Source organism: Ambystoma mexicanum, chromosome 4p (genome assembly GCF_040938575.1).
Source record: "Ambystoma mexicanum isolate Mex_15411 chromosome 4p, UKY_AmexF1_1, whole genome shotgun sequence".
In the NCBI taxonomy this organism is placed as follows: domain Eukaryota; kingdom Metazoa; phylum Chordata; class Amphibia; order Caudata; family Ambystomatidae; genus Ambystoma; species Ambystoma mexicanum.
Window position 1 is genome coordinate 897,747,917 of NC_090927.1, and position 23,236 is coordinate 897,771,152.

The 23,236-nt window shown below is 45.0% G+C and overlaps 1 protein-coding gene across 14 annotated transcripts in view; it reads right to left on the reverse strand.

The window, feature by feature from the left end:
* MAP3K7 (mitogen-activated protein kinase kinase kinase 7) overlaps positions 1–23,236 on the reverse strand; it is a 1,005,666-nt gene that overhangs the window by 269,208 nt on the left and 713,222 nt on the right. For 6 of the 14 annotated variants that reach the window (XM_069606464.1, XM_069606462.1, XM_069606459.1 and 3 more), the window contains exon 12: positions 15,300–15,341. The exons of the other annotated variants lie outside the window; for them this stretch is intronic. In XM_069606464.1, the coding sequence (XP_069462565.1) occupies positions 15,300–15,341 (42 nt within the window). The remainder of the gene's footprint in view (positions 1–15,299; positions 15,342–23,236) is intronic. 14 annotated transcript variants of the gene reach the window in all.

Sequence of the window (23,236 nt, forward strand, 5' to 3'; positions counted from 1 at the left end):
CAGTGAAAGCTTTTGATTCGGTCAGATGGGCGTGGCTGCTGGCGGCTTTGGGAGAGTATGGCATGGGACCTGGGTACATTAGATGGGCGGAGATGCTGTATAGTGCCCCATTGGCCAGAGTGCGGACGGGTACAGTGATATCGGAGAGATGGCAACTTAGCAGGGGCACTAGACAGGGGTGCCCCTGGTCTACGATGTTGTATATATTGGCTCTGGAACCTCTGGCGCTGTACCTGAGGCAGCAATACGATGCAATAGGTATTGAGGTTGGGAGGGAACGGCACCGATATCCCTGTATGCGGATGATTTGTTATTATATTTGAGATACCCGGAAGAAAACCTGCAGTATATTCTGGAGGTCAAGGGAAGGTATGCAAGGTTATCCGGAATAGCGGTGAACCCCCAGAAATCCAGCATTTTCCCGTTGGGTAGCTATAGAGGAATCCCTGTGGAAAGGTTACCGGTGCTGCAGGTACCGTGGTGCTGCAGGTACCGTGGACTGAGTTCTTTCCGCTACCTGGGAATAGATGTGTGCCATACGGTGGAGGAGGAACACAGGTGTAATACCGAGATGGCTGTTGAAAGAATCCGCAAATGCACGAGTTTTTGGGAAAGTTGCCCTTGGCTATGATGGGGCGGGTAGCGATGCTTAAGATGGTGGTTCTGCCTAGGCTCCTGCATTATTTTAGCAATATCCCACACATGATTCCTAAGAGCTTTTTTGTTAAATTAGATGGGGTGTGCAGAGACTTTTTGTGGCATGTTACCCGAAATAGAGTAGCGCTCTGGAAGTTGCAGTACTTTCACGAAAAAGGGGGTGTCAAGCTACCCAATTTTGAGGCCTATTATATGGCGTGTCAATTACAGTATGTGGCCAAATGGCTCTCCGATGAAGAGACCCCAGAATTTAGATTGTTCGGGCATGATTGTGCCCTGTTTTACCTGAAAGAAATTATCTGGTTGCCTGAGACAGTAATAAAGGAGTACCCGGGGATGAGGCTTGGGTGGAAAATGTGGCGAAGGGCATGTACAATGATGGGGGACCCGTTCCCGTGTTCCCCGCATGTGCCACTGGTTGCCTTGGCGGGGGGAGATGAGCAACTGAGGGTGATTATCAGAACCTATTGGGAGTCAGTGGGACTAGTTACGTTAGGTGATATATGGTATGAAGGGGCCATCAAGGAGTTTGAAGGACTTGGGGAGGAGGTGGGACTACATGGGGGCCAATACGCAACGCATCGCAGGTTGGTGCGGAAGATACGGTTAAGGTGGCCTGAGAATTCTGGCAGAGGAGCCGGGTGCCAACATTGGAGTGATATATGACATAACTGACGGGGGGCATGAAATCTCTAGATTGTATGAGATGGTAATGGCTAAGGTTGGAAAGGAATTGACACATTTGAGATTGGATTGGGAAACAGAGGTGGGAGCCCAAATGGAAGATGGGATGTGGGAGCGGGCCCTGGTATACCATAAGAAAGTATCTAGGAATGCCAGATTGCAGCAGGTACAGCTGTATGTAACGCATAGAGTGTACATGACCTCGCTGAGGATATCTAAATTCCAAAATGCTGGAAGACAAGCGTGCCCTAAGTGCGATGAAGAGAACGTTGATATGACACATATGTTTTGGGCGTGCCCAGTGATTGAGGGTTTTTGGAGAGAAGTTGCACAAAAGTTAGCAGATAAAGGGGTCACGCTTGCCGTTGATACGGCCTGGGCCTGCCTGTTGGGAGGGTTTCCCAGGCCTCGGAAGCTGAAACATGTGGGTAAATTGAAAGACTTAGCGTATGTGCTTGCTAAACGAAGGATAGCTATGGGATGGAAAAAATGTTATAAGCCACGGGTGGAGGTGTGGTGGAAGGACTTACAGAAATAGGCGGAAGCTGAAACGATGGTGTGGCAGGAGGCAAGTAGCATGTCTTGGGAAGAGGAAATGGGTACCCTGATGGCATGGAAAACATTAATATCTGGTCTATTTGGAATAAGGTTAGATTCAGAGGAATCTGACGATAATGACGCTCATCCATGTGAGGCAGATGCTAGATCTGAAGGACAAACAGGCTTGCGGAGGGGGGAGGGAACAGGGGAGCAGTGAACAATGATCACTTGATGTTAAATGTAATGACTTTGGATTGCACTGCGTATTTGGTTTGTGTTGTTGGTTGTGCTGGAAAATTAATAAACTTATTTAAAAAAAAAAATGCAATAAAAGGATCCAACTTCATCCATGCAGTGCTTCCCCGTCGTCGGTGCCTGTAGCCGTAGGCGCCATGTTCGTGCCTGTGTCTGTGGGCGGGGCCAGAGCTGCGGGTGGAATCAGGTCATGACGTGGTGGTGTTGGCGGAGTGGTCGGGTGACGCTGAGGGCCATCCGCCTCCTAAAACGACTTCTTCCAATGAGAAGGGTTCAACCTCAGTGGGTGTTTATTAAACTGTACAATGGGTGAAAAAAACACCTAATCTAAATCTAACATGGGAGCAAGCTACGACCATCAAATAATAATAAGGCCATCCTAGTGGCATCTTGTTAAATAAAAAGGGCCTATACTAAAAACAAACTTTTGCCAATCCTTCCCACTAAGTAACAAAATAGTGTGGGATAATGTTCACAAGAAAAGAAAGAAGTGTTCACCAAATGATAAGCCTGGATGGTATGGTTGGGGTCTCCCTTCGCCGTGGGTTTTTAGCATGGGACAAGCCGGGACTCTTGAGCACAGCACACTCCTGGGCCTCTCCAGCATGAGGTTACAATTCCTTTCAACTATGTCAGGACCTTCTGAGGCCAAGTCTCTTGCCTCACAAGGCCTGCTGGACCATAACCAATAAACAAACAAAAGTTTCTTTGGGAATCTTTCACGTTGAGCGATTGCTCTTCGCCCCTTGGATCCCCCTCAGCCGGGCTCTGATCCTGGTAATGTTAGCCTCCCTCAGTCGTGTTCACTACGGCTTTTCACTCAAAAAGTCTCAATGTCTTTTAAAACAACTATTCACATCCCTCAGCTGGGTTCACACTTTTCGCCATAATGTACACGGGTATAACACTGTTTACCCCCAATTCGCAGGCATCCCTCCGTCGGATTCACAATAGCCAATTTCACAGTTCACTCAGTTTTCTTCAATGTTTCAAAGACTTTCGCTCGACCCTCGTAGGACCATTTTGACACTTCACGGCAGCCTCTCACAAGGCCTCTTGGTTCTCTTAGTTTGAACAAAACAATGCAACACAAAAATGCTCCAGTCAGAGTCCTTCGAATGAGCGACCCTGCAGCGCGGTACCACTCTGCTTCTGGACCTTTTACTACGGTTTCTTCAAAGTTCAATTACACAAGCTCTTTGTTCAACAATGTTGCCGCCTGCAACCTTGGGCCCAGCACAGTTTGGTTTACTATAGATCTTCTCCCACTCACCGGCTGTTCTGAACTGTTGGAGCCCTGTGTGCCGTTGACACCTGTCACACCACACGTCAGCTGGACTTCCCGGTCTTATGATTTCCCTTTCGGAGGCTTCGCGGGTCTGAGGAGAAAAGGGAACGGGTAATTTCCTCCTCGTCGTCCATCCAAGTCTTGCCACCTTTCTCCTCCGTTTACACTGCCGGTCCGGGATAGCTGTTTCCTCGTGCGTTTGGCCTTGCTCAAAGTGTGCTCTCGTGCTCTGCCTTTTATCCCTGTGGGGAAGGGAAAGGGCCGTCAGGTGTGCGTAGTTATGGTCAATTGCCTGACCCTTGTGTTGGGACATGTCAGGTAAACGGCTCTGGTGTTAGTCTGTTGTCTTTCATGGTGTAAGAAAGTGTTTGTGTCGGGAAAAGGGGTGGGGGGTGAAGATGTTATAGGGAAGGGGGTACCACGTCTCACCCGTCGGTGTCGCACTTCCACTCCCTAAGGACCCCCCCCATCCAGGTGATCCTCCCGCACTGGTCCAACCCCAGGAACTGGATCCAATAGCGATGGCCATGTCCTGGCCACCTGGATGACAGATCCCCCGGGGAGTAGCAAGTGAGACACCTTTAGGTTTCTCACAGCGGTTACAGGGCCTTTTCCCATCCCCGGGGTGTCTGCTGCCTTTGCTGCTGCTTCCGCAGCTGTATCATGCCTCGGGGGTAAGGATAAACGTGGGGTGGCCGTCGTAGGCACCACCTTCACGGACCCGCTATCCTTCAATGCCATCGTGGTCGAATTTGTTGACAATGTGGTCGTCGAGGCCATCGTCGAAGCGGTTGACTTGGAAGGCTGAGTTTTGAAGGGTCCTCCCCAGATTTCTCCCTCAGTGGCTTGTCCGCTGGTAAACGAAGTTTGGACGGGGTCAGGGATTTTCTCTTAGAAGAGCCCCCCTTCGCTGGCAGGCTCACTGTGGAGAATGATGGTGATCCCCGCTCTGCCCGGGTTGGGTGCTGCATCAGCGGGGAACCCAGCAGAACCAGCGTCGCAGAGCTTTGCCTTCTCTTGGACCCCTGCGGGCTAGCGTCCTCAAAGGACCTCAACCTCCTCCGGAGGGAGTTTGCTCCTCGGACCGGGCGCTCCTGGGTGAGGCATAACCGTGCCTGGAGGCCGAATCAGAGACCTTGCTCTTTTTGAGCAACGCTGCCAACCTGCTGCAGATCTTTCTTGGAAAAACCATGGTACACATTGCATCCCTCCTCATTGTGGTCCGGATGCAGGCAACATAGGCATTTATGATGTCGATCGTCTACGAATATATTCCTTAATCCACACTTTGCTCAGAGTTTGAAGAGGCTCGTGCCCTCCTACTAGACCCGGTCAAAAGGCACGAAGTAGGCCCAAGGCCCAGCCTTCTCAAAACTTTGATGGGCGATCCGTGGTGGATGAAGGTCTTTTCTGGCAGCAGGTTACCCAATGCTGGTAGCCATGCTTTGGTCAAAAAAGATAAGTCAAAATCTGTCAAAATGTGTTAATTTTCTATGGAAAAAAACTCAAAAATGCACAAAAATAGCTTGGAAAGCAACGTGAGGATTCCCAACACTGAAGCGTGCGGTAAAACTCTGAAGATGGCCACCAGGAGTGTAGCTTAGGGAAAGGACTGTCATTGGATGGGGGCAGTATGGCCCAGAGGACAGTGATTGGTTTAGAGGAGGAATACAGTTTTCAAGCTGAAAGTGGAACAGTTTTTTTCTTTTACTGAGGATTCTCAGCATGACGACGGAGGGAATATTCATGAGCATGTGAATCCATGCCAGACCCCATTGCTAGAGAACTTGCAACACATCAAAGGTTGAAGCAGCAGAAGAAAGAAGTAGCAGATAGAACAAGCATTGCCCAAGCTAATAGTAGGATCTCCATGGAAGCCAAATCCCAAGCATATAAGAACTGTACCCTGGTGAATTTTGGAGATGAGCGTGTGGTTACCTAAGAGTCTTCATCCAAAGTTGGAAGAGTGGCACAACCACTTTGGGGTAACTACTGAATACCAGGTGTATATAAAGCTGAGGAAGGGGACTGTGTATTTGTTCAGCAAGTTGTTTTATCTCTGCATGGCAAATATTATCAGGAAATTAAGAAGTAATCTAGAAGCCCAAAGCAGAATCTACGGTAGTTGCAAGACAGGCAAAGAGGGTGCCCTTTCTCAGCATATAGAAAGAAGAGTGCCTTGCCAACCGGTGGAGGTATAAGATGTCTTGTAGCAATACCCACTTTTGAAGTTGCTATTTTAGCAGCAAATTATAAAGTAGTGGAAGTTATAGTAGCAGTAGCAAGACTGTGGCCGTCAGTACTGCTGAAGTTAACTTCGGGTCCACAGAACTTGTTCTCACAATCACATTGCAGAATGAAGTTGGTTGAGACAGGAGTAAATCTCAAACAAGAACATCCTGATGATTGTACATAAGACACCACAGCATCTAAAAGTGAAGACGTTTTTGTCAAAGTGGGAGGATTACCTTTGTCAACTTCATCTATTCTTTCTTCGATGGAAGCCATCCAAGAAACTCCATTGTTCTTGGTGGAACTATAAAGAAGGAACTCTTTCACCAAACAAGGAAGAGACCTTGACCAGTGGATTTTATTTATGTGAACTTTGTTTCTTTGGAACTATTCAACACTTTGATTGAGACTTTGTTACTTGGAGAACACCGACTTTGGGGACATTCTTGGGGAGCAAGATCTAGCCACAGCCACAAGAAGTCATCCAAGACACTGGGTGTTTGGCAACCTTTTATGTATGTTGTATTTTTGTTATTTGAATGTTTATGTTGTGTATGCTGAGGGTTAGTTTTGTGAACGCTAGGTTTTCCCATAGATTCTATATTACGCAGGGAATCTCCTAGTAGACAGTTAGAATTTCTGTTAATTTGTGTTTAATAAATTAGCAAATCCTGAGAAAAGTCAATACAGTCGTGAGTCTCACATTACTGAGCACTCACAGTATCCTTGATAAGACTTGGACTGGACGAGGAAGAGGGAGATTTATGCAAGCTGGATGCAAAAGCGAAATACAATGGGAAACCAGCAACAAAGCAAACATCTTTTGGGGTCTAAAAGTTGGGAAGTCAAGTCTGGCAGGTTAGTGAACCAGACTTGATAAAAGACTGGAAAGGTGCATTTTGTAGTAATGAACAGAGGAAAAGAATTGCTGCAGAAGATTTGAGGAGCTATATTGTGTTCTCAAGTGGAAGCAAGATTCAAAGAAATAGGTTCTTCCCAGGAGTTTGAGTTTTTTGTTGAATTGAAGATAGAAGCAATAAACATTTAACCATATATTCTTTGCACAAGAACTGTGCCTTGGAGTCTACGTACAAAGGGAGAAGGGTCTCCTTCTGGGTGAATAGGACATCCAGTTTTCGTTAGTTAGTTGAAAGTGCAAGGGACGGAAATAGCTTTAGACACAGGACGGTGGACATTTACCTGAAGGACACCCGGACTGGGTCCTTGGTTTTTATCCTGATGTAGGGCAACCCCTCATAGTAAATTTTCCTTTTGGTGATGTCAATAAAAGTTATATCAACCAATATGCCACCTCTGTGTCAAGAATCGTACTTCTACACACTTACACAGTGTTCACTTTTTTTTTTTAGAGAGAAGGATGCCAGAATGTTTTGGAACTTAATGAATGAGGACCCCGGATTCCAATCTCATAGGAAGAGTGGCTAGAAAATATGCGCGCTGCTTGCTCAGTGGAAGAGAACACTGTGTAGACAGGTATCATGCTCCTCATTCTCAGCAGTGCCTTTTGAGTTTTGATGAACATATCTGATTAAGGGTACTAAAATCTTCAGAGCTGTGGCCCAGACGGGATTTCAAACCTCATCATGAAGGCACAACCAGGGTTATGGGCACATGTTTTGTGTAGTCTTTTCCAGGATATAATACTAAAAAGAAAGATTCGAGTCATGGAAGACTGCAAACATCGTGCTGATATTCAAGAAGGATGATAGGATCTCTCCCAGTACCTATCGACCTATCACCCTTCTTGATGTCTCTAGCAAGATCTTTGCACCTATTGTCCTGGAGGCTCTTAATGGACAAAGCATGCTGGAAGGCTGAACGCTAATCAATCTGGGTTTAGTAAGGGCTTGGGTACCCAAGTAAATAGTTTTATTCTGAAGAGGTTAATACGAAAAAGAAAGAAGACACCCCATTATATATGATATTTGTAGACTTAACATGTGCATTTGATAGGGTGAGCAGGAGCAAATTGTGGGAGAAAACGAGGCAGTGGGGGATTGCAACATTATTCGAGATACTAATGGCCCTTCATGAAGGTACAAAGGTCTGTCTAAATGCAGAGGGGAGGTTCTCGAACCCAGTGCCTAAGTATCGTGGTGTCCGGCAGGGGTGTGTATTGGCCCCAGCATTATTCAACCTCTACCTCTCAGATTAGGGGGACTGGGTGAAGGATGTTCATGCGTTCCGCCCAAATTTGGGGTCCTGCAAATTCCATTACCTGCGATATCCTGACGATTTGGTAATAGTTGGCCAAATGGCAATAGGTCACCAGCATTCATTGAATAGATTGGTACAGTTTGAAAATTCTGATAAGTGGCTAAAAAACAAAAAACTTTAGTTTTCAATGAAAAGTAAAAGGTGAGACGCTTAAGCGTGTTAGTTATCTGTACGTGGAGTACACTATTTACAGCTTTCAGAAGAAAAGTGAGCATCTAGAATGTATCAAGAGGAAATGTAATGTATACGTGGCGCAGCTGAAAAGGCTTATAGGTAAATTAGGGAAATTCTCATTAATCCCTGCACTTACCTCATTATAAACCTAAAGTTATTCCTGCAATATTGTAGGATACCGATTTGGATTGTCAAATGCAGGAGAAGAAATGGCTGGAAAGGTCAATATGGCGGAAAGTACTGGGGTTACCCAGTTGTGTACCGGCCCCAGTGATCAAACATAAATTGGATATTTTGTCTATGAGGACACACTTAGATTGGAAATCCATGTCCTTTCATAGAAAGGTCTGGTTCCCGCCTGAGCACCCCCTCCTTCAGAAATTACACATACTAATGCCAGAATAACTCCTTTTCCTATTTTTTGGTTTGGGTTGGGGAGATCGAGAATATACTGATAGCTATGGATTGTTGGGTAGAATGCCTTAAGCAAGAAACATTAAATATTGAAAGGGCATTGGAAGACAGACTGGTTAAATACTGGTGAGTTAGTCATGATGTATGCATTATTTAAGAATGTACTGAGGAGTGGAAAAGCTTTCTCAATGCCTGAATCTTATATCATCAAGTTTCCCAGTCCGGCATGATGAAATACATGTCTTAGATTCAGGATGAACCCTGCCGACTAATGAGGTGGAAAGTGCAAGGAAAGGAATTGAAAAAAAGAGCAGACTACATAGATTCAGTAATATAGAGGGTTCGATTGAAACTCTGGAGCACCTTCTGCTAAACTGTCCCCGTACAAGACAGATAAGACATGGACTTTTTTTTGTTTATAAAAGATTTTAGATTCTACGATCATGATTGTTTTTGGTCAGAAATTTTAAATGGAAGACGGGTTTCCTTGTCTTTGGCTGTCTTGCGATGTTTGGATGAAATTTCAGAATTTTAAATGGAAATTGAAGTGACTCATCGTAAAATCCATCATTAATTGAATTGTAAAGTGGGTATTTTAAATGCATTAAAGTGACAATTTTGTGATTTATTTTATCCAATTGTAAAAGTGTGTTTTGGAAGTATAAAACATGTGTACGGTTTAATTGTCAAACCAAAACACAAGTAAAAGAAAACAATGCCCACCACTTGGATAAAGCATGGCAGAAGGTTGGCCAAACAGCACAGTTGACCGGCGGGAACAATGGGAGCCAGGAGACAGAACAGAGCAGGATAGGCTGGGCTATAAAAGCCCAGAAAGGCCAGAGGGGAATGAAAGGTGTTGGGGGGGAGGGGAGGTTTGGCTTAGTAGCTGGTGGTCCAAGAGACCAGGCATTGGAGAGTGGAAGTTGGAGGAAAATTGAAGAGACACTGGCACTGATGGAAAGGAGCGCATGTAAGGTATTGTGTGTGACTGCTGTACTAATTGAATAGTGTGGTGTGTAGAAGGTGTGAGAAAATAGCTTGTGTGGAGAGAGAGGGAATTAGACGGTGTGGATGAGTGTAAACTGAGTGGGTATCAGCGAGAAAGAAGGGCGATGAGAGAATGTAGGTAGTATGATTGGGTCAGGGACAAAACCCTGTCAAGGGGGCGAAGGCAAATCTCTTAACCTGGGGCAGGAGGCCAACCCAGGTGTTTGTCACCACAGCCAGTCCTGCCCCAGAGGTGGAGTGAGGATTGGGAGGGCCCCAGTCCACCTCTGTCCCCTCCAAACTCTGTAACTTTCTAACAACCCATACCTACTTCTTCATGTGCTGGACACTGTTTTCTCTTTCTCTCCAGGACTGCAATATCCAGAAACTCATGCAGCAATGAATGGCACTGGCAAGCCTCTGGAGAGAGTGAGGCGGTGGCGAGCCTATGGCAAGCTGAGAAGTGCTCATGTAAGATCAGCAGTCCAGACACATCTAGCTCCAAGAACAGACTCAAATGCTTGCTTTTCGCATAAATGGCCGTCACTGCAACACTCTCACAAGGGGGCATGGGTTAAGGGAATCTTTATGGTTTCACAGCATAATAATCCAAAAAAGGAGGGCAGATAGGAGAATACGAGAGTATGAGTCAGTGTGGGTTGTTCAGGCGAGGTAAGGAAGGAGCAGACGGGCCGAGAGACCAGGCAGAGGAAGGATGGTGTAGCGGAGCATGGAGGAAGATTACAGAGAGCGTGTGAAAGTACAGGTATTGGTTGGTGAGAGAAAATGTACTTGGCAGCGAATGCATGCATGAAGTGTAAGAGCAGGAGGGGAAAGTGAGTGAGGGTGAGTGGAAAAGGTGAATGCGAGTGTGAAAAGAGGGGCAGAGAGTAGTGGAGCACAGCAGATAGGAGAGTAGTGGAGGGGGGTGGAGTATATAGGGGAGTGCAGTAGAGCAATAAAGGGGAGAGTAGTACAATGCGAGAAAGGGTAGCAGGAGACAGAGGAACATTAGAGGGATGGAGAGAGTTAGAGAAAGGAACAGTAGTAGGAAGAGAAAGGGGAGAGTAGAAGGAAGGAGATTGGAGTTTAGGGAGAAGGTAGGTGGACAGAGAAGGATAAAGAGAAAGAAAGAGAAAAAGTGAAAAAGAAAAAGATCAAAATAGAGGGAGAAAGAAAGAAAAAAGGGAAGGAGAAAGGGCAGGAGAAAGGGAGAAAGATATCAAAACACAGATGGGAAGGAGAAAACAGAGAGGGAGATAAGAGGTGAGTTGAAGTTTAGAGTTGGACGGAGGGAGAGACATACTAGTAAGATCAAGGGAGAGGGATGGGGCGAGTGAGGAGTAGTAAGGAGAGGAAAGAGTGAAGAGAGCTTTGGAGAATGGTAAACAAGATTGAGAGAGAGTGGTTATGACATCTTGAATCTGCCCTCAGAGGATTGAGAAGCTTGGGCATCCTTAGGAAGTCCTGGCAGGATTTAGAAAAGGTTCCGGCCTGTGGGCTCCCCTGATAAGGAAAGGTTAGAATCAGACAGTATGTATTTCCTGGCATTAGCTGACATTGGGGATACTGTGGGGAATAGGGATGATTGAGCTATGATGGAGGGAGCCCTATGGAGGTTGATGAAGATTTATTTATTTAGTTACAGAAGGAACAATGCTCTTTTGATCACAAAAGAATGTACAATAGAAAAGAAATCTGATTTGACAGGAAGCACTGAGCTTCTTACAATGGGGTGAGTTTGTGGGACATTATGACTAGGTTGTGGGAGGGAGTGAATGGAAAAGTCACCAGGGACAATGCATAAGTGGAAATACATAGATTAAGAACAACCAACATTGGCCATTTTTAATTGCAGGTAGGCAGTACAGGGCCAGCTGTGCTCGTTGTGCAACCATAATGGGTGAAGTGCTAGAGTGGAGGCAGAGGAAGTGAGGGACAGAGGCAGGTTTAGAGGCGAGGGAAAATTTTTAGCTAGCAGGCAGATGAGAGGTAAGTTAAGAGGGTACCTCTGAGGCGAGAAGGTAGGCTTTTAATTTGGGTTTGAACAAATCCGTGTGGACTGTTTCTCAGATGTCTTTTGGAAGAGTATTCCATGCAACTGGAGCAATAAGAGACCAGAAGCGAGAGGAAGCACAGGGACGGTGAGGAACCACAAGGGTAGTCGAGGAGGCAGAATGTAGTTTACGAGAAGGCTTGTAGAGCTTGATAAAGGAGAATAGATACAGTGGTGCATTACCGTGGCTAGATTTGTGAACCAGGAGAAGACATTTAAATCCGTACCTGTTTTGCATCAGCCGCCATCCAGCCTGATGACAGTACGAGCAGTAAGTGTGAAGTGAGGGAGTTAAAAGAGAATCCTGGCAGTGAAGTTAATGATCTTGTCGAGAGGGCAGAAAACATAGTTGGGGAGACCAAAGAGGATGCTGGCACAGTAGTCCAATGTAGAGACGAGTGGTTAAGAGATGCTTGGCGGTATTGAAAGCAAGGAGGTGCCCGATTTTGCTAAAATGTAGGGGTTAAGCTGCTGTTCCAGTTTTGAAGATGAAAGTATAGGTGGTGTGAGAAGGGTCATAGATGACGCTGAAGTTTCTAGCTGAAGAAGAGTAGGAGTGTCCGGTGGGAACTGGATAGGGAGGGGAAGATAGAAGAGATATTTTGGCAGGGAAGAAGAGCACCTCTGTTTTGGTTGAGTAAAACAATCGAGAGTGCACAGCCATCCAATATTTAATGGCAGGCAGATAGTTGGAAATTTTGATAAGAGTGATCAGAGGAGAGTTCAGAAAAAGAGAAGAAGATTTGGGTGTCCTTCAGGGTGAACTGTCTCAGAGATCACAATAGATACATCTCGTCATAACTGTATATAAATGTATCAAGGACCAACCACTTTCTTGATCGTTTGTGTCAGATGTGACACAGCTATACTGAATCTTGCGCCTTCCTTGACATCAGTAATGTCACCAAGATCAACGAAAATGAAACTATCAAGAAAGGGGTTGCTCATTTACACACATGCATACAATTATGACAAGGTGTATCTATTGTGACCTCTGAGACAGTTTCCCTTGAAGAAGGACCTGTGGTCCAAAATGCGTTGTCCAAGATCATGTCTGTCTCTGATCAACTGCCAAAAATACGCTGTATAAAAGGATCACTGATAAGAAGTCTGTGTTTTTGTATTTTTGGAGAGTGATAACATTACTATAAGAATGTTTCAGCATTTTATATGCATTAGAGTGTGCAGTCAGATCTGAGGAGGTTCTCCTAATTGTACTTCACAACAAGCTTCTGATCGCCTTTTGGTTTGACATTTGTGTAAAACCTTTGCATGGCCACTAAGAGTGGATTCCCAGAACCCTTCACTAGTAGTGCTTCTTTCAAAAACGTAACCAGAGGAGGAGATGCACTGCAGTCTGCAGATATATTACAGCAGGTTCGGGGCAAAGAAAAGGTTCCTTTTTAAAAAAAAACTCTTACCAACATGTTTACTTACCTACTAATCCTGCCCCAGCCAAAATACTAGATGCAACAGTGCTACTTTTAGTAGTAGTATTAGTAATAGTCTTACCAACAGCAGTCCCACTGCCATCAAAAGCAATAATGTTGCATCTACTATCTGCAGTAATTTTGATAATAGGATTACTAAAAGTACCATTAATACTACCAGTAGTAGCACTACTAAAAGGTACTGGCAGTCACAGCAGTATTAATACTATCAGTAGTATTAGTAGGCGAGGCATTAGTACTAACAGTAGTAGAAGTAGCACTACTGGTACAGTGACTACTAGTGGCAGTATTACTTGCTAATAGTAGTACTGCTAATACTTGTATTTGTAGTTCTACTTCTAGAAGTGCTGGTTGTATTACTACTCCTGCTGCTGATAGTAGTGATACTTGTACTGTTTGTTGGAACAGTAGTATTACTAATAGTGTCAATACAAATGACATGAAGCTCGGTAAATTCACACCTCAACTCTCATCCAGTACAAAACCGCAGAGCTTTATTATCAACTGACCTCTCATTCAAAACAAACATTATTAAATAACCCAAGCAGCATGGCACTAGCTTACACTCCTTGATCCCTGCCTCGAAGTTCATAACAGTGCTCAAACCCTAGTCGTCTTCCACTCGAGACAGTGGCAACAACATACACATAGGAGGCCTAGATGCCACCTTGGCCACCCTGAAGGCTGTCCAGCATTCCTCTTCAAAGGATGAAGAAAAACTACAACCACATCATCCACATCCTCAAGGTGCTACACTGGCTTCAAGCGTGCATCATGTTCAAGACAGCCTGCATCACCCACAAAGCAGTCATAACCAAAATACTACTAGTTGGAAGAGAAACTCACCATCTCCACAGGCCAGTGCACCACCAAAAACCACATCACTACTTAATTGTAAACAAAACTGCAAGTGGAATAAGAGCAGCAAACAAGCCTTTTCCTACTATGCACCTTATTTCTGGAACAAGTTGCCAATGCAGATAAGAATGAACCCTCTCCAACCTACCCTTCAGGAAAGACCTAAAGACCCTAATCTTCAAAGAACAACTCCCCAATCACTCCACTCAACCCAACCCAACCCAATACAATTTCTCCCCGCCTAGAGTTCAAACCTTCCCCTGCTCCCCATACCCATCCTGGCTACTCTAACAACTCTGCACCCTACTTGTATCTTCCTGGGTGTGTCCCCTTTGTACATTACTCTGTTGCTTGACAGCTAAGCTTGCATGTACAACTCTGATACAAAAGTAGTGGTCCAAGAAGTAGTTGTATTGATTTTATTAGACGTAGTAGTGGTACTACTGCTCTTAACAGTACAGCAATTTAACTGGTAGTGGCAGTAGTTCAACTACATGTAGTAGCACTAACATGGGTAGCAATACTAGTGTAAATAAAACTACTTCTGGTAGTAGTTGTAATATTACTGTTGCTAATGTTGGTAGTGATAGTACTGTTGGCTTTTGTACTTTTGCTACTAATAGCAGTCTACTAGGTCTGGTGCTGTGGCTGAGATAGTAGGTAAGTAAACTTGATGGTGTAAAGTGAAAACAAAATGCAACATTTTACAGTGCCCCACTGCTGTTATAATAGATCTGCAGAGCGCACTAGCTTTCCTCCACTTCTGGCACTTCCTCTTTAAGAGCTTGAAAGCAGATCAGTGTGGAGGACACCCCTAGAAAGAAAGATGCCTACAAACCCTTTGAAAATAAGGTTGAGTGGAGTTTTTTTTCTGCTGGAAAATAAGCAGAAGATAAAACATGAAAAGTATAGAACAACATTTTCCCATTCCAAAGCAAAGAAAACAACCATCCATCTTATTGTGATTTAGCAACCCAAAAAAATTAAAAATGTGTAGGTTTCAGAAGTGTCGCAATATTTCTTACTGCTAACTAGGAATTCTCTCAATAAGAGCATGTAGTCCATCATGAGGCACAATAAGGTCATGATCAATGGTATTCTTCAAGTTTAGTAGCTACCTATTACTATTTTAAATAAGCATAAAGGCCACAAAATGTAAAGAACTAGGCCACAATATTTTGTTTTTCTTGTTGCAAAATGTGGAAATCAATGCAACCATATACTGCTGTGTCTGAAAACCCACAGTCACCAAATGCAGACATGGTCCGATTTCCTACGCGGCCTTCTTTCGGCTGAAGTGTGACGATGACCCGTTCGTTGCCCTGGCTATTTGTACATTTTCCATTTTAAAAAGAAAATAATACTTCATGGCAGTAGGTTGACGATTAAATCAATTCACATTCCCATAATGCATCATGAACCACTTCTGAAAAGTATAGTACACACAGAATACAGGACTTACATTTTCGTGTAGACAGGCAGCACAAGTCATGCATATAAAATCCTTTGCCAGTATGGAGGGAGGAATTGAAAATCTATGTTTAAATGAAATCAGTAGACACAACCTCACTCCAAAAACATTTATTCAACAAAACAAGCAGTTCTTTCAAGAAACAGTAATTCAAAAGAAAGAACTTGCACTAATGTGCACTGTACAGCAGCATTTCATGCCCCAATGGAAATATTGCAGCACCTGTGGAATCCCAACATTTTTATTTGAACATGCCTTGATCTACAGACTTCACAGTTCTTAAACGTTTTTGTGGCATATGAAAGACATTTAACAGAGCCAGTGGTGGAATGATATTCGCTTGATTGGTTGCTTAAGAACACAGATTTGTGGAACAATAAATTGTGCAGCCATGAAACATTTTCTGTTAATTCCTCACCCCCAGACTCCTTAGCACCGCTGTCTCTCACCCTTGGATTAAATTCCACTTGACAGTAGTTAAGACAGCGTGCTACTCCAAACATCAAATCAAAAAACTCTCCCTTCTAACAAATACTGTCAACCCTCTAATCATTTTTAAACATAAATTAGTAATTGGCCTTCGGGCATCCTTCCCTACACTAACTAGAAGCCTTGAATGCAGCAATCCCTTAGAAGGGGCCCAAACTCACAGAATTGCCTTTCCTTCCACAATCCACTTGGTCATGCTCATCCTGTACAATTCCACATGTGCCTGAGACAAAGACTTTCACTATGCTAAGCAACCATGGTTTGGGAAAGCATGTTCTGCCGTCTACAGGTGTTGTAATTCAACACCTCAATTTCTCATGGGGAATGTAAAACAGACATTCTCAGACAGAGCCTTTTTTCACAAATGATCAATGTTAAGTAAAGTGACGTACAGTAACCGGATCTTGTACAGTGACCCTTCTGCTATTTGCGTGGCTGGGGTAATGGGGAAAGTGGGGGAGGTAAGAAACTATACCCAATGTGTTGGGTGTGTACTGATTGGAAGCACCTAAGTAAGCGGGATCCCTATGGAGTCGACTCCCCCTTAAGGAACAGGAAAACACCAGAGAGGGGTATAAGTCACCATCCTTTCCCCAGACAATAACACCTTTATGGGGTATGTAAATGAGAGGGTGTATGAAACTGCTATAAACCCCCTTTAGTAATGGCTGACTCAGCTTCTGACCCATGCTCTGCCCAATATCCAGGTAAGACAGTAGGAAAGCGAGAAAACCAGCCCCCTAAAGGCGAGTAATTGATTCAATCCAGAGAGTTTCCGCGAAGCCTGCAGAGCCCAATTATATCGAAACGTCCACAGGAGTTGTGGCCCACCTGGGAGAGAGAACGCTATATATATCACAAGGAAAGTGCAGCCAAGCACCGCAGACTAGTTTCCAGAACAGTCTTGGTCCGCACAGAGCGCCAACAGAGTACCTCAGAGAGCCGAGGCAAAGCCCTGTCGAGGGGCTGCCTGCCCACACCCACACTAAGCAAGCAGAGAAAAGGAAACGCTGCTGGTCGACGTGAAGTCCGAGTCGCACAAGCGGTTCAGCAGCAAGAGAAGGGCTGAGCAGTCTTCAGATCCCTCCCGAGGAGCACCACTCCATATAAGCAGGTACGCGGTGGCTCCAGAGTATCAGGAGCAGCAGCAAAATGAGAGGAAAGCCCCAGAGCAGGAAACGAAGGAACAAACCTATGAATGGGGAGTAAGAAGGGGACAGACCCAAGAGTGGGGAAGAGAACGAAGAAGCCCCAGGGCAAGGACAGAGGAAGAGACAAACCCTGGAGTAGCGAGAGGAGAGAACGACACACCCCGAAGTGGGGAGAGAAAGACGCACCCCGAAGTGGGAAGAGAACGAAGAAAGCCCAGACAGGGCAGAGAGAAAGAGACAAGCCCCATAGTGAGGACGGAGAGATGAAATCTCAAAGTGGGGCGTCAGAAAGAGAAGAATGATGGTGTTCAGTTAAAGAGGAATTCGTTGTTTACCTGTAACTGGAATTCTTCACCATTTGTATCTTTTATAGATTCACATGCTTAAATTATTCCCTGTCAGACTAGGAATCCCCTGGTGCGTGTATATATGACAAATATTGCATAGCTGTAATCGTCTTTCTGATGCTTTTATCAGCTTAGATTCACATCAAAGTCCTCATATTGGTATGTTTCTGACCTGAGGTTGCGTGGAGTATATAGTGAAGTGTGAATGTGAAGAATTGTTTGAAGAACCTCACATAGCATACATGTCTATGGTGCTTCTACTCCCATCAAAGGGAGGCGGGTGGGCACATGTGAATCTAAGAAGCATCAGAAAGACGATTACAGTATGTAATCTTTGTCTTCTGAGGTTTGTGAATCTGTTTAGAATCACATGCTTTGCATAGACTAGCAAGCAGCACCAGAAGGTGGTGGTGGGTTGATAGAAAGAACTGAGAGTTTTAGCACTGCTTGTCCCACAAGTCAGTCATTCCTGGCCTGTTTGTCAACACAATGTTATGTGGAAGTGTGTACTGAACTCCATGTGGCAGCTTTGCAGATAGCGTTCAGTGGAATTTTAGCAATGAAAGCTAATGTATCCCCTGTAGCACATGTGGAGCGTGCTTTAGGTGTAAATGGCAGTGTCTTGTGTGACAGTAACCGTGATGGATGCATCTTACGATCCATCTGGAGATAGTAGCCATTGAGACAGGATCCCCTTCTCTTCCGGCTGCTATGGAAACCAAGAACTGTTCTGTTACCTTGAGTAGTTTAGTCTTGTTGAGATAGTACATGACTGCCCTTCAACCATCTAGGGTGTGGAGTTCTCCCTTCATGAATTCTATGGATTTTGAAATAAAGCTGGCAGTTCAAACTGATTGGTTAACATGAAATTCAAAAATGTATTTAGGTGAAAATCATTAATGTGTTCTTAAAACCACCTTGTTTTGTGTATCATGTGTAAGGGTGCAGAAGTAAGACTCGGACACAATGGTGGCATATTTTTGGGTACAGACGTTTATTGATCAAGAAAGGATAGTAAAAATGCCTCTATCCCCTAAAGCTAAGAGGGGTTTCCCTGCCTCAGCAAAAACTAGTGAATGTACAAAACTAAAAAGTCTGTCACTGCCATGTCTCTGAAGCCTAAATCTGTCCCTAACATTTATAACTTAAACCAAATGTGCAAGGATGATCTCTTCCCAAAATCCCAGTTTCTAGGGTAATCAAAAGTGATGAAATAAACAATGTTTGCAAGTATAGGATTCCAAAGCTAGGGTAGTGCTCCTTTCTCCTAGACGACTTCTTATTTTACTTTCCTTTTGGGCTTCTGAGCCCAGTATCCTTTTAGGTAAATGTATCCTTTTAGGTAAATGTCACTCACTGGGCAGTTCACAAGGAAATACTTCTCAGATTCACAGTTCTTTATTCCAATAACTTGGCACACTTTCCTAACAAGCATAGGATTTCTTCTAATTAGTGCTTTGTAGGTTCTTGACCTTCTTGTTCTTAACCTCTCATGAGGGTGCAGGTCCCCAGACTCGCTATGTCCTCTCAGGGTCCCAGACCCTCTTGTACCAGCTTCTGCTTTCATCCCCTTGCTTCCGCAGACCTCTAACTTCTCTCTGGTAACCCACATACTGTTGGTCTTATTTCTTCCTTGCAGGTACCAGTATTTCCCAAGCAGCAGTGCTGCTTCTCGAGGCTCCGGTAGTGTTCGGGTAACCGGCAGGATTTGCAGCAGCTGTAATGTCTGACTCTGCCTGGAGGCACATACTCTCTTGCAGGTGCTTCACGGGGCCTGGGGCGCCCAGAGGATCGTCTCGGCAGCAGCCTGAGTAGGCCTTTCAACCTGGACCACGTTCGGGTTCTCTTTTTCCTACGTTCACGGCTTCCCTTTCGGCTCTCGTCTGCAAACCCGGTGCACAGCTCCTAGCGTTCCAGCTGAGCTCCTAACTCCCGCACTGGATTGTTGTATTTGTTTGTGGCAACCACCACCTGTGAGAAGCTACACCGCTCATTCTGGTTCACTAGAGTGATGCTCAGACTCAGTTATCTTCTTCACAGTACTTGCTTTAAAACCAGATGCAACATACATTCTTTGGTATTTTAGTCTTGTTAAGCATATTAGGTTGACTGACTTGACAACAGAACACATTGGGCTCCCTCCAAAGAGGGGGAAGGGGGATTTGGCATTTGAGAAGGGGTTGGGTGTATTGAAGAGGGGCAAACCGTGTTCTTTGAGAATAGTCAACCCAATACCATACAGGGCTTTCTTCCCCCGTGTGACCCCTCCCCCCCCCCCCCGCCCACCCCCAGTGCACCATCCCCAGGGGGACTATTATACTGTGAATACACTACCCTGGCACCCATGAGAAAGATCTCACCCTAGGGACCAAGGGACGACATCCTCAGATTCGGTCTACCACGGTTAATGCCTGAAGCTTACTCTTCAAAATGGATGTAATCACTATGAGACAAGGGACCTTGTAAGTGAGATCTTTGAGGCTTGCTTTATACATTGGCTCAAAAGGTGGGCCCATGAGCTTGCTTAACACAATATTTAAATCCCAATCAGAGGGTGGGTTTGGAATTGGAATCATTGGACTCCTTCCATGAAGGCTCTGATGACAGGAACCTTCTACCAGAGACCTTACTTTGTGAAGTGATATGATATTTGATATGGCATTTATAACGCGCCTATACAGAAGTGTTTCAAGGTACGACGAGGCAAGGGAGGGGAAACAGAGGGAAGACAGACAGCGATCCTACTAGGCCAGGTGACATTGAGACATTGAGATTGCGCAAGTGCAGGGGAGGGGGGGGGGCAGAAAAGTGCAGGGGGGAAATAGGCAGATAAAGCTGTCAGATCGACTTAATAAATTAAAAACACGACCAGAGTCTAATAAATGCAATAAGTAGTGTACTATATGTGAAGGAGAAAAGTCAATGCGTGTTAGGCAGAAACCTGTGCAATTCCCTTAGGGACCACTCCAAAAGATTTAAGACTACAGGTGTTTGGCAGTTAACCCACTTGGTAGCAGTCTGTACCACACAGATTCACTTGGTAGCTGTGGCTGAGCAGTCAGACTTCCCTCAAGAAGAGTTAGGCAGTATGTAGAGTATACACAATAGGTACAGGGATACAGTATAACAAGCAAACACTGACCAGAGTTTTGGTGTAAAAGTATACAATTATTTATTTAAAAGACACACTTGTAGATTACACTAACACAAAGAGAAAAGTAAATTCAGCACAGTCACTATTATATATATATAAAACCCTAATTACATATTAGACAAGTCTTAATGAGAAACACCACGTATTTTCAGACCGAGTTGAGCGCTTAACATGAGATGGCACTCTAATAAGTTATTAAAAAGGGAGGGAAAAAGGCAGAGTTATGGAAGCACACAAATTTCAATACTTTTTAAAAGAACCACAGCCAGGCAGGATAGGCAGAGTTCTACTGGAGAGCAAGGAAGTCAATTACAAGGCCCACTCTTGGAGAGAGCAAGCAGAAGGGGTCCAGGTTCACACAGTGGGGTTATGCCCAAAGAGTCTTGTAGATAGTTCGCACACAAAGAATGAAATTAAAGTCAGGAAAAGTTAGCTAAGGTTGTCCCAGGCCAGCCCAGGTTAGAAAGTCGAGGCTTTACTGTCACCCCGAACGATCTGTCGCAAGGGAAGCAAGGCGGGACACAGTACCTTAAGTGTGAAGGAAGCTCCAGCGGGGGAAGTTGTTCCTGGCAGCGGGTGCAAGTCGGTGTTTCGTCCAGAGGAAGAGGAGGTCTCGCCGTGGAGGAAAGATGAAGGTCTTTGCACTGCCAGGGAAGAAACCAGCCGTGGAGTTCTTTGTTTAAAAGGTACTACCCTTCTCTTCGCGGTAGTGTTGGGCCGTGGTATTCCGGTTGCCGGGGTGCTTGGCACGGGCAAGGCGGCCACGAGATTCTCCAGGAAGGTGAAAAGGCGGCAAAACTGGTTATCCCCACCAGTCAAAGGAAGAAGACTCTCCGGACTGGAGATCTCCTCTGTCGTCGGAAAAAGTGGTGAGACGGTTCAGCAGGGCGCCACCGGTGGTGTTGTCGTTGCAGTTCGGCTCAGCTTCTCCCTCTTCGGATTCTTAGGTCCTGTGGCGACTTCTGAAGTTCCAGTCCCCAAAGCCCTGCTTTTATGCAGCAAACCCCCATTCATTCAGCCTAGCTGTCAATCAACATGCTAAGTGGTGAGCCGGCCGGCTACCCACTTGGGCCAATCACACAAGAGTGCGACTTGAGTTGCCAAGGCAACTCAGTCCAGGGTGCCTAAACCCCCTCCCACACCCCCTGTGGTACCCAGACAGAGTGGCACCACTTTCGAGGCTTCTGTGGAGAAGCCCGCCAAAAAGTGGAACAAAGGGCTCAACTTGGGTTGGAGTCACAGAAGAGAACACAAACGCCATTTTAGAATCGAGTTCTGGCAAGAATTACCAACCAGTGAATTAATATTAAATAAATAAACCGGCGGTATGTTCGAGGCTATAGGAATTAAATAATTAAAGTTGGTAGCCTCGAACAATGGGAAAATCCCATAGAGATATATTCGCGGTCGAATATAAAAAGTAGTATCCACTGCCACCAGCCAAAACTCGATCAGGGGGGATGGAGACGTGCCCCCTCGAACAACAGACCCTGGGGCAATCGAATTGCCCCGACCAGTACGTCCACAATATGATGGTTTGTACTGGTTTCTGTTCATAATTTGGGACTAGTAAAGCCAATGGTGACTTTACATGCCCTGGGAGACAGTAGTCAGTCCCAGGGTATGGAGTCTATGTTTGGGGGTCGTTACGACACCCCTGGGTTACGGCACGGAGGGTGCTGTGTAACCCACATCAAAAACACATGAGACCCTATGGAGTAAGAGACCCCATAGCCCATAAAACACATGGAAAGACAAAGGAACACCTCAAATCATGTCTAAGAGTGGGAGTAAAAGAGTCTCACTCTTAGCAGGAGAAAAAAATAAACCCCAAAAATCCAGCAAAGCTGCTGGGGGACTCGCTCGGTTTGGGAAATTAGCCTTTTCAGAGAATTCTCCCCAACAATGGGGTTGACCTTTAATGTTACGCTATGTTATTGGGGCTTGTACAGTGCACCGCTACCATTATTCATGGTCTCCAGGTGCTCAGGCAGATCTGAAAAGGAAGCAGGTTGGGAAGTTTAGTGGGGATAAGAGGCAAGTGGAAGTGAGCTTTGGTGTGCTGTTGGTAGCTGCAGTTAAAAAAAAAGGTCACTGTGTGCTAGTATGATTTTGGTGGATTGGCATTTGTATGTTGTATGCAGGTGTTTTCGGTGTGTTGGGGAGAGATGGGAGAGCGTTTGTAGTTTCAGTGTCTTGTGTCTGAGGTTTGTGTCAAGTTAGTTATGTAATGGGTGGTGGATAGGCAGAGTGTTAGGAAGCTAGAGAGTTATTAGTAAACAATGCAACACTGGCTCCTCTCGAAATCTCCCAAGCGCAACCAATTGGCTATTTTCGTATTTCAACTAAGTGTAGTGTGTTTTCTATCCTCCTAGATCTACTCTGTACTACGCCTAAACTAGCTTCAACATCTTCTAAGTGAAGTACATGTCTACTCTGTAAATGTTTCCGAGTGTAAAGCAATGGCTAACCTAAAAGACTCATCAGGAGCAGTAGAAGACTATCCTTTGTAGTTTCTCAATAGGAAGTGCATAGGTTGACTTTCACCGTTCTTCTAGATGCAATACATAGGCTAACCTGCACAATTCATCTGAGCGCAATACACAGGCTAACCTTCACATTTCTTCTGGGTGCAATACATAGAAGAACCTACAAAATTCATTTGAGCGCAATACACAGGTTGACCTTGATCTGTTACACCACATGAAAAATCGCTTTCATTTTTTAGAGGAGAAATGTCTAGTCTTAGGTTTACATGCTTCTTTTAGTATTTACACGCATCCAAAA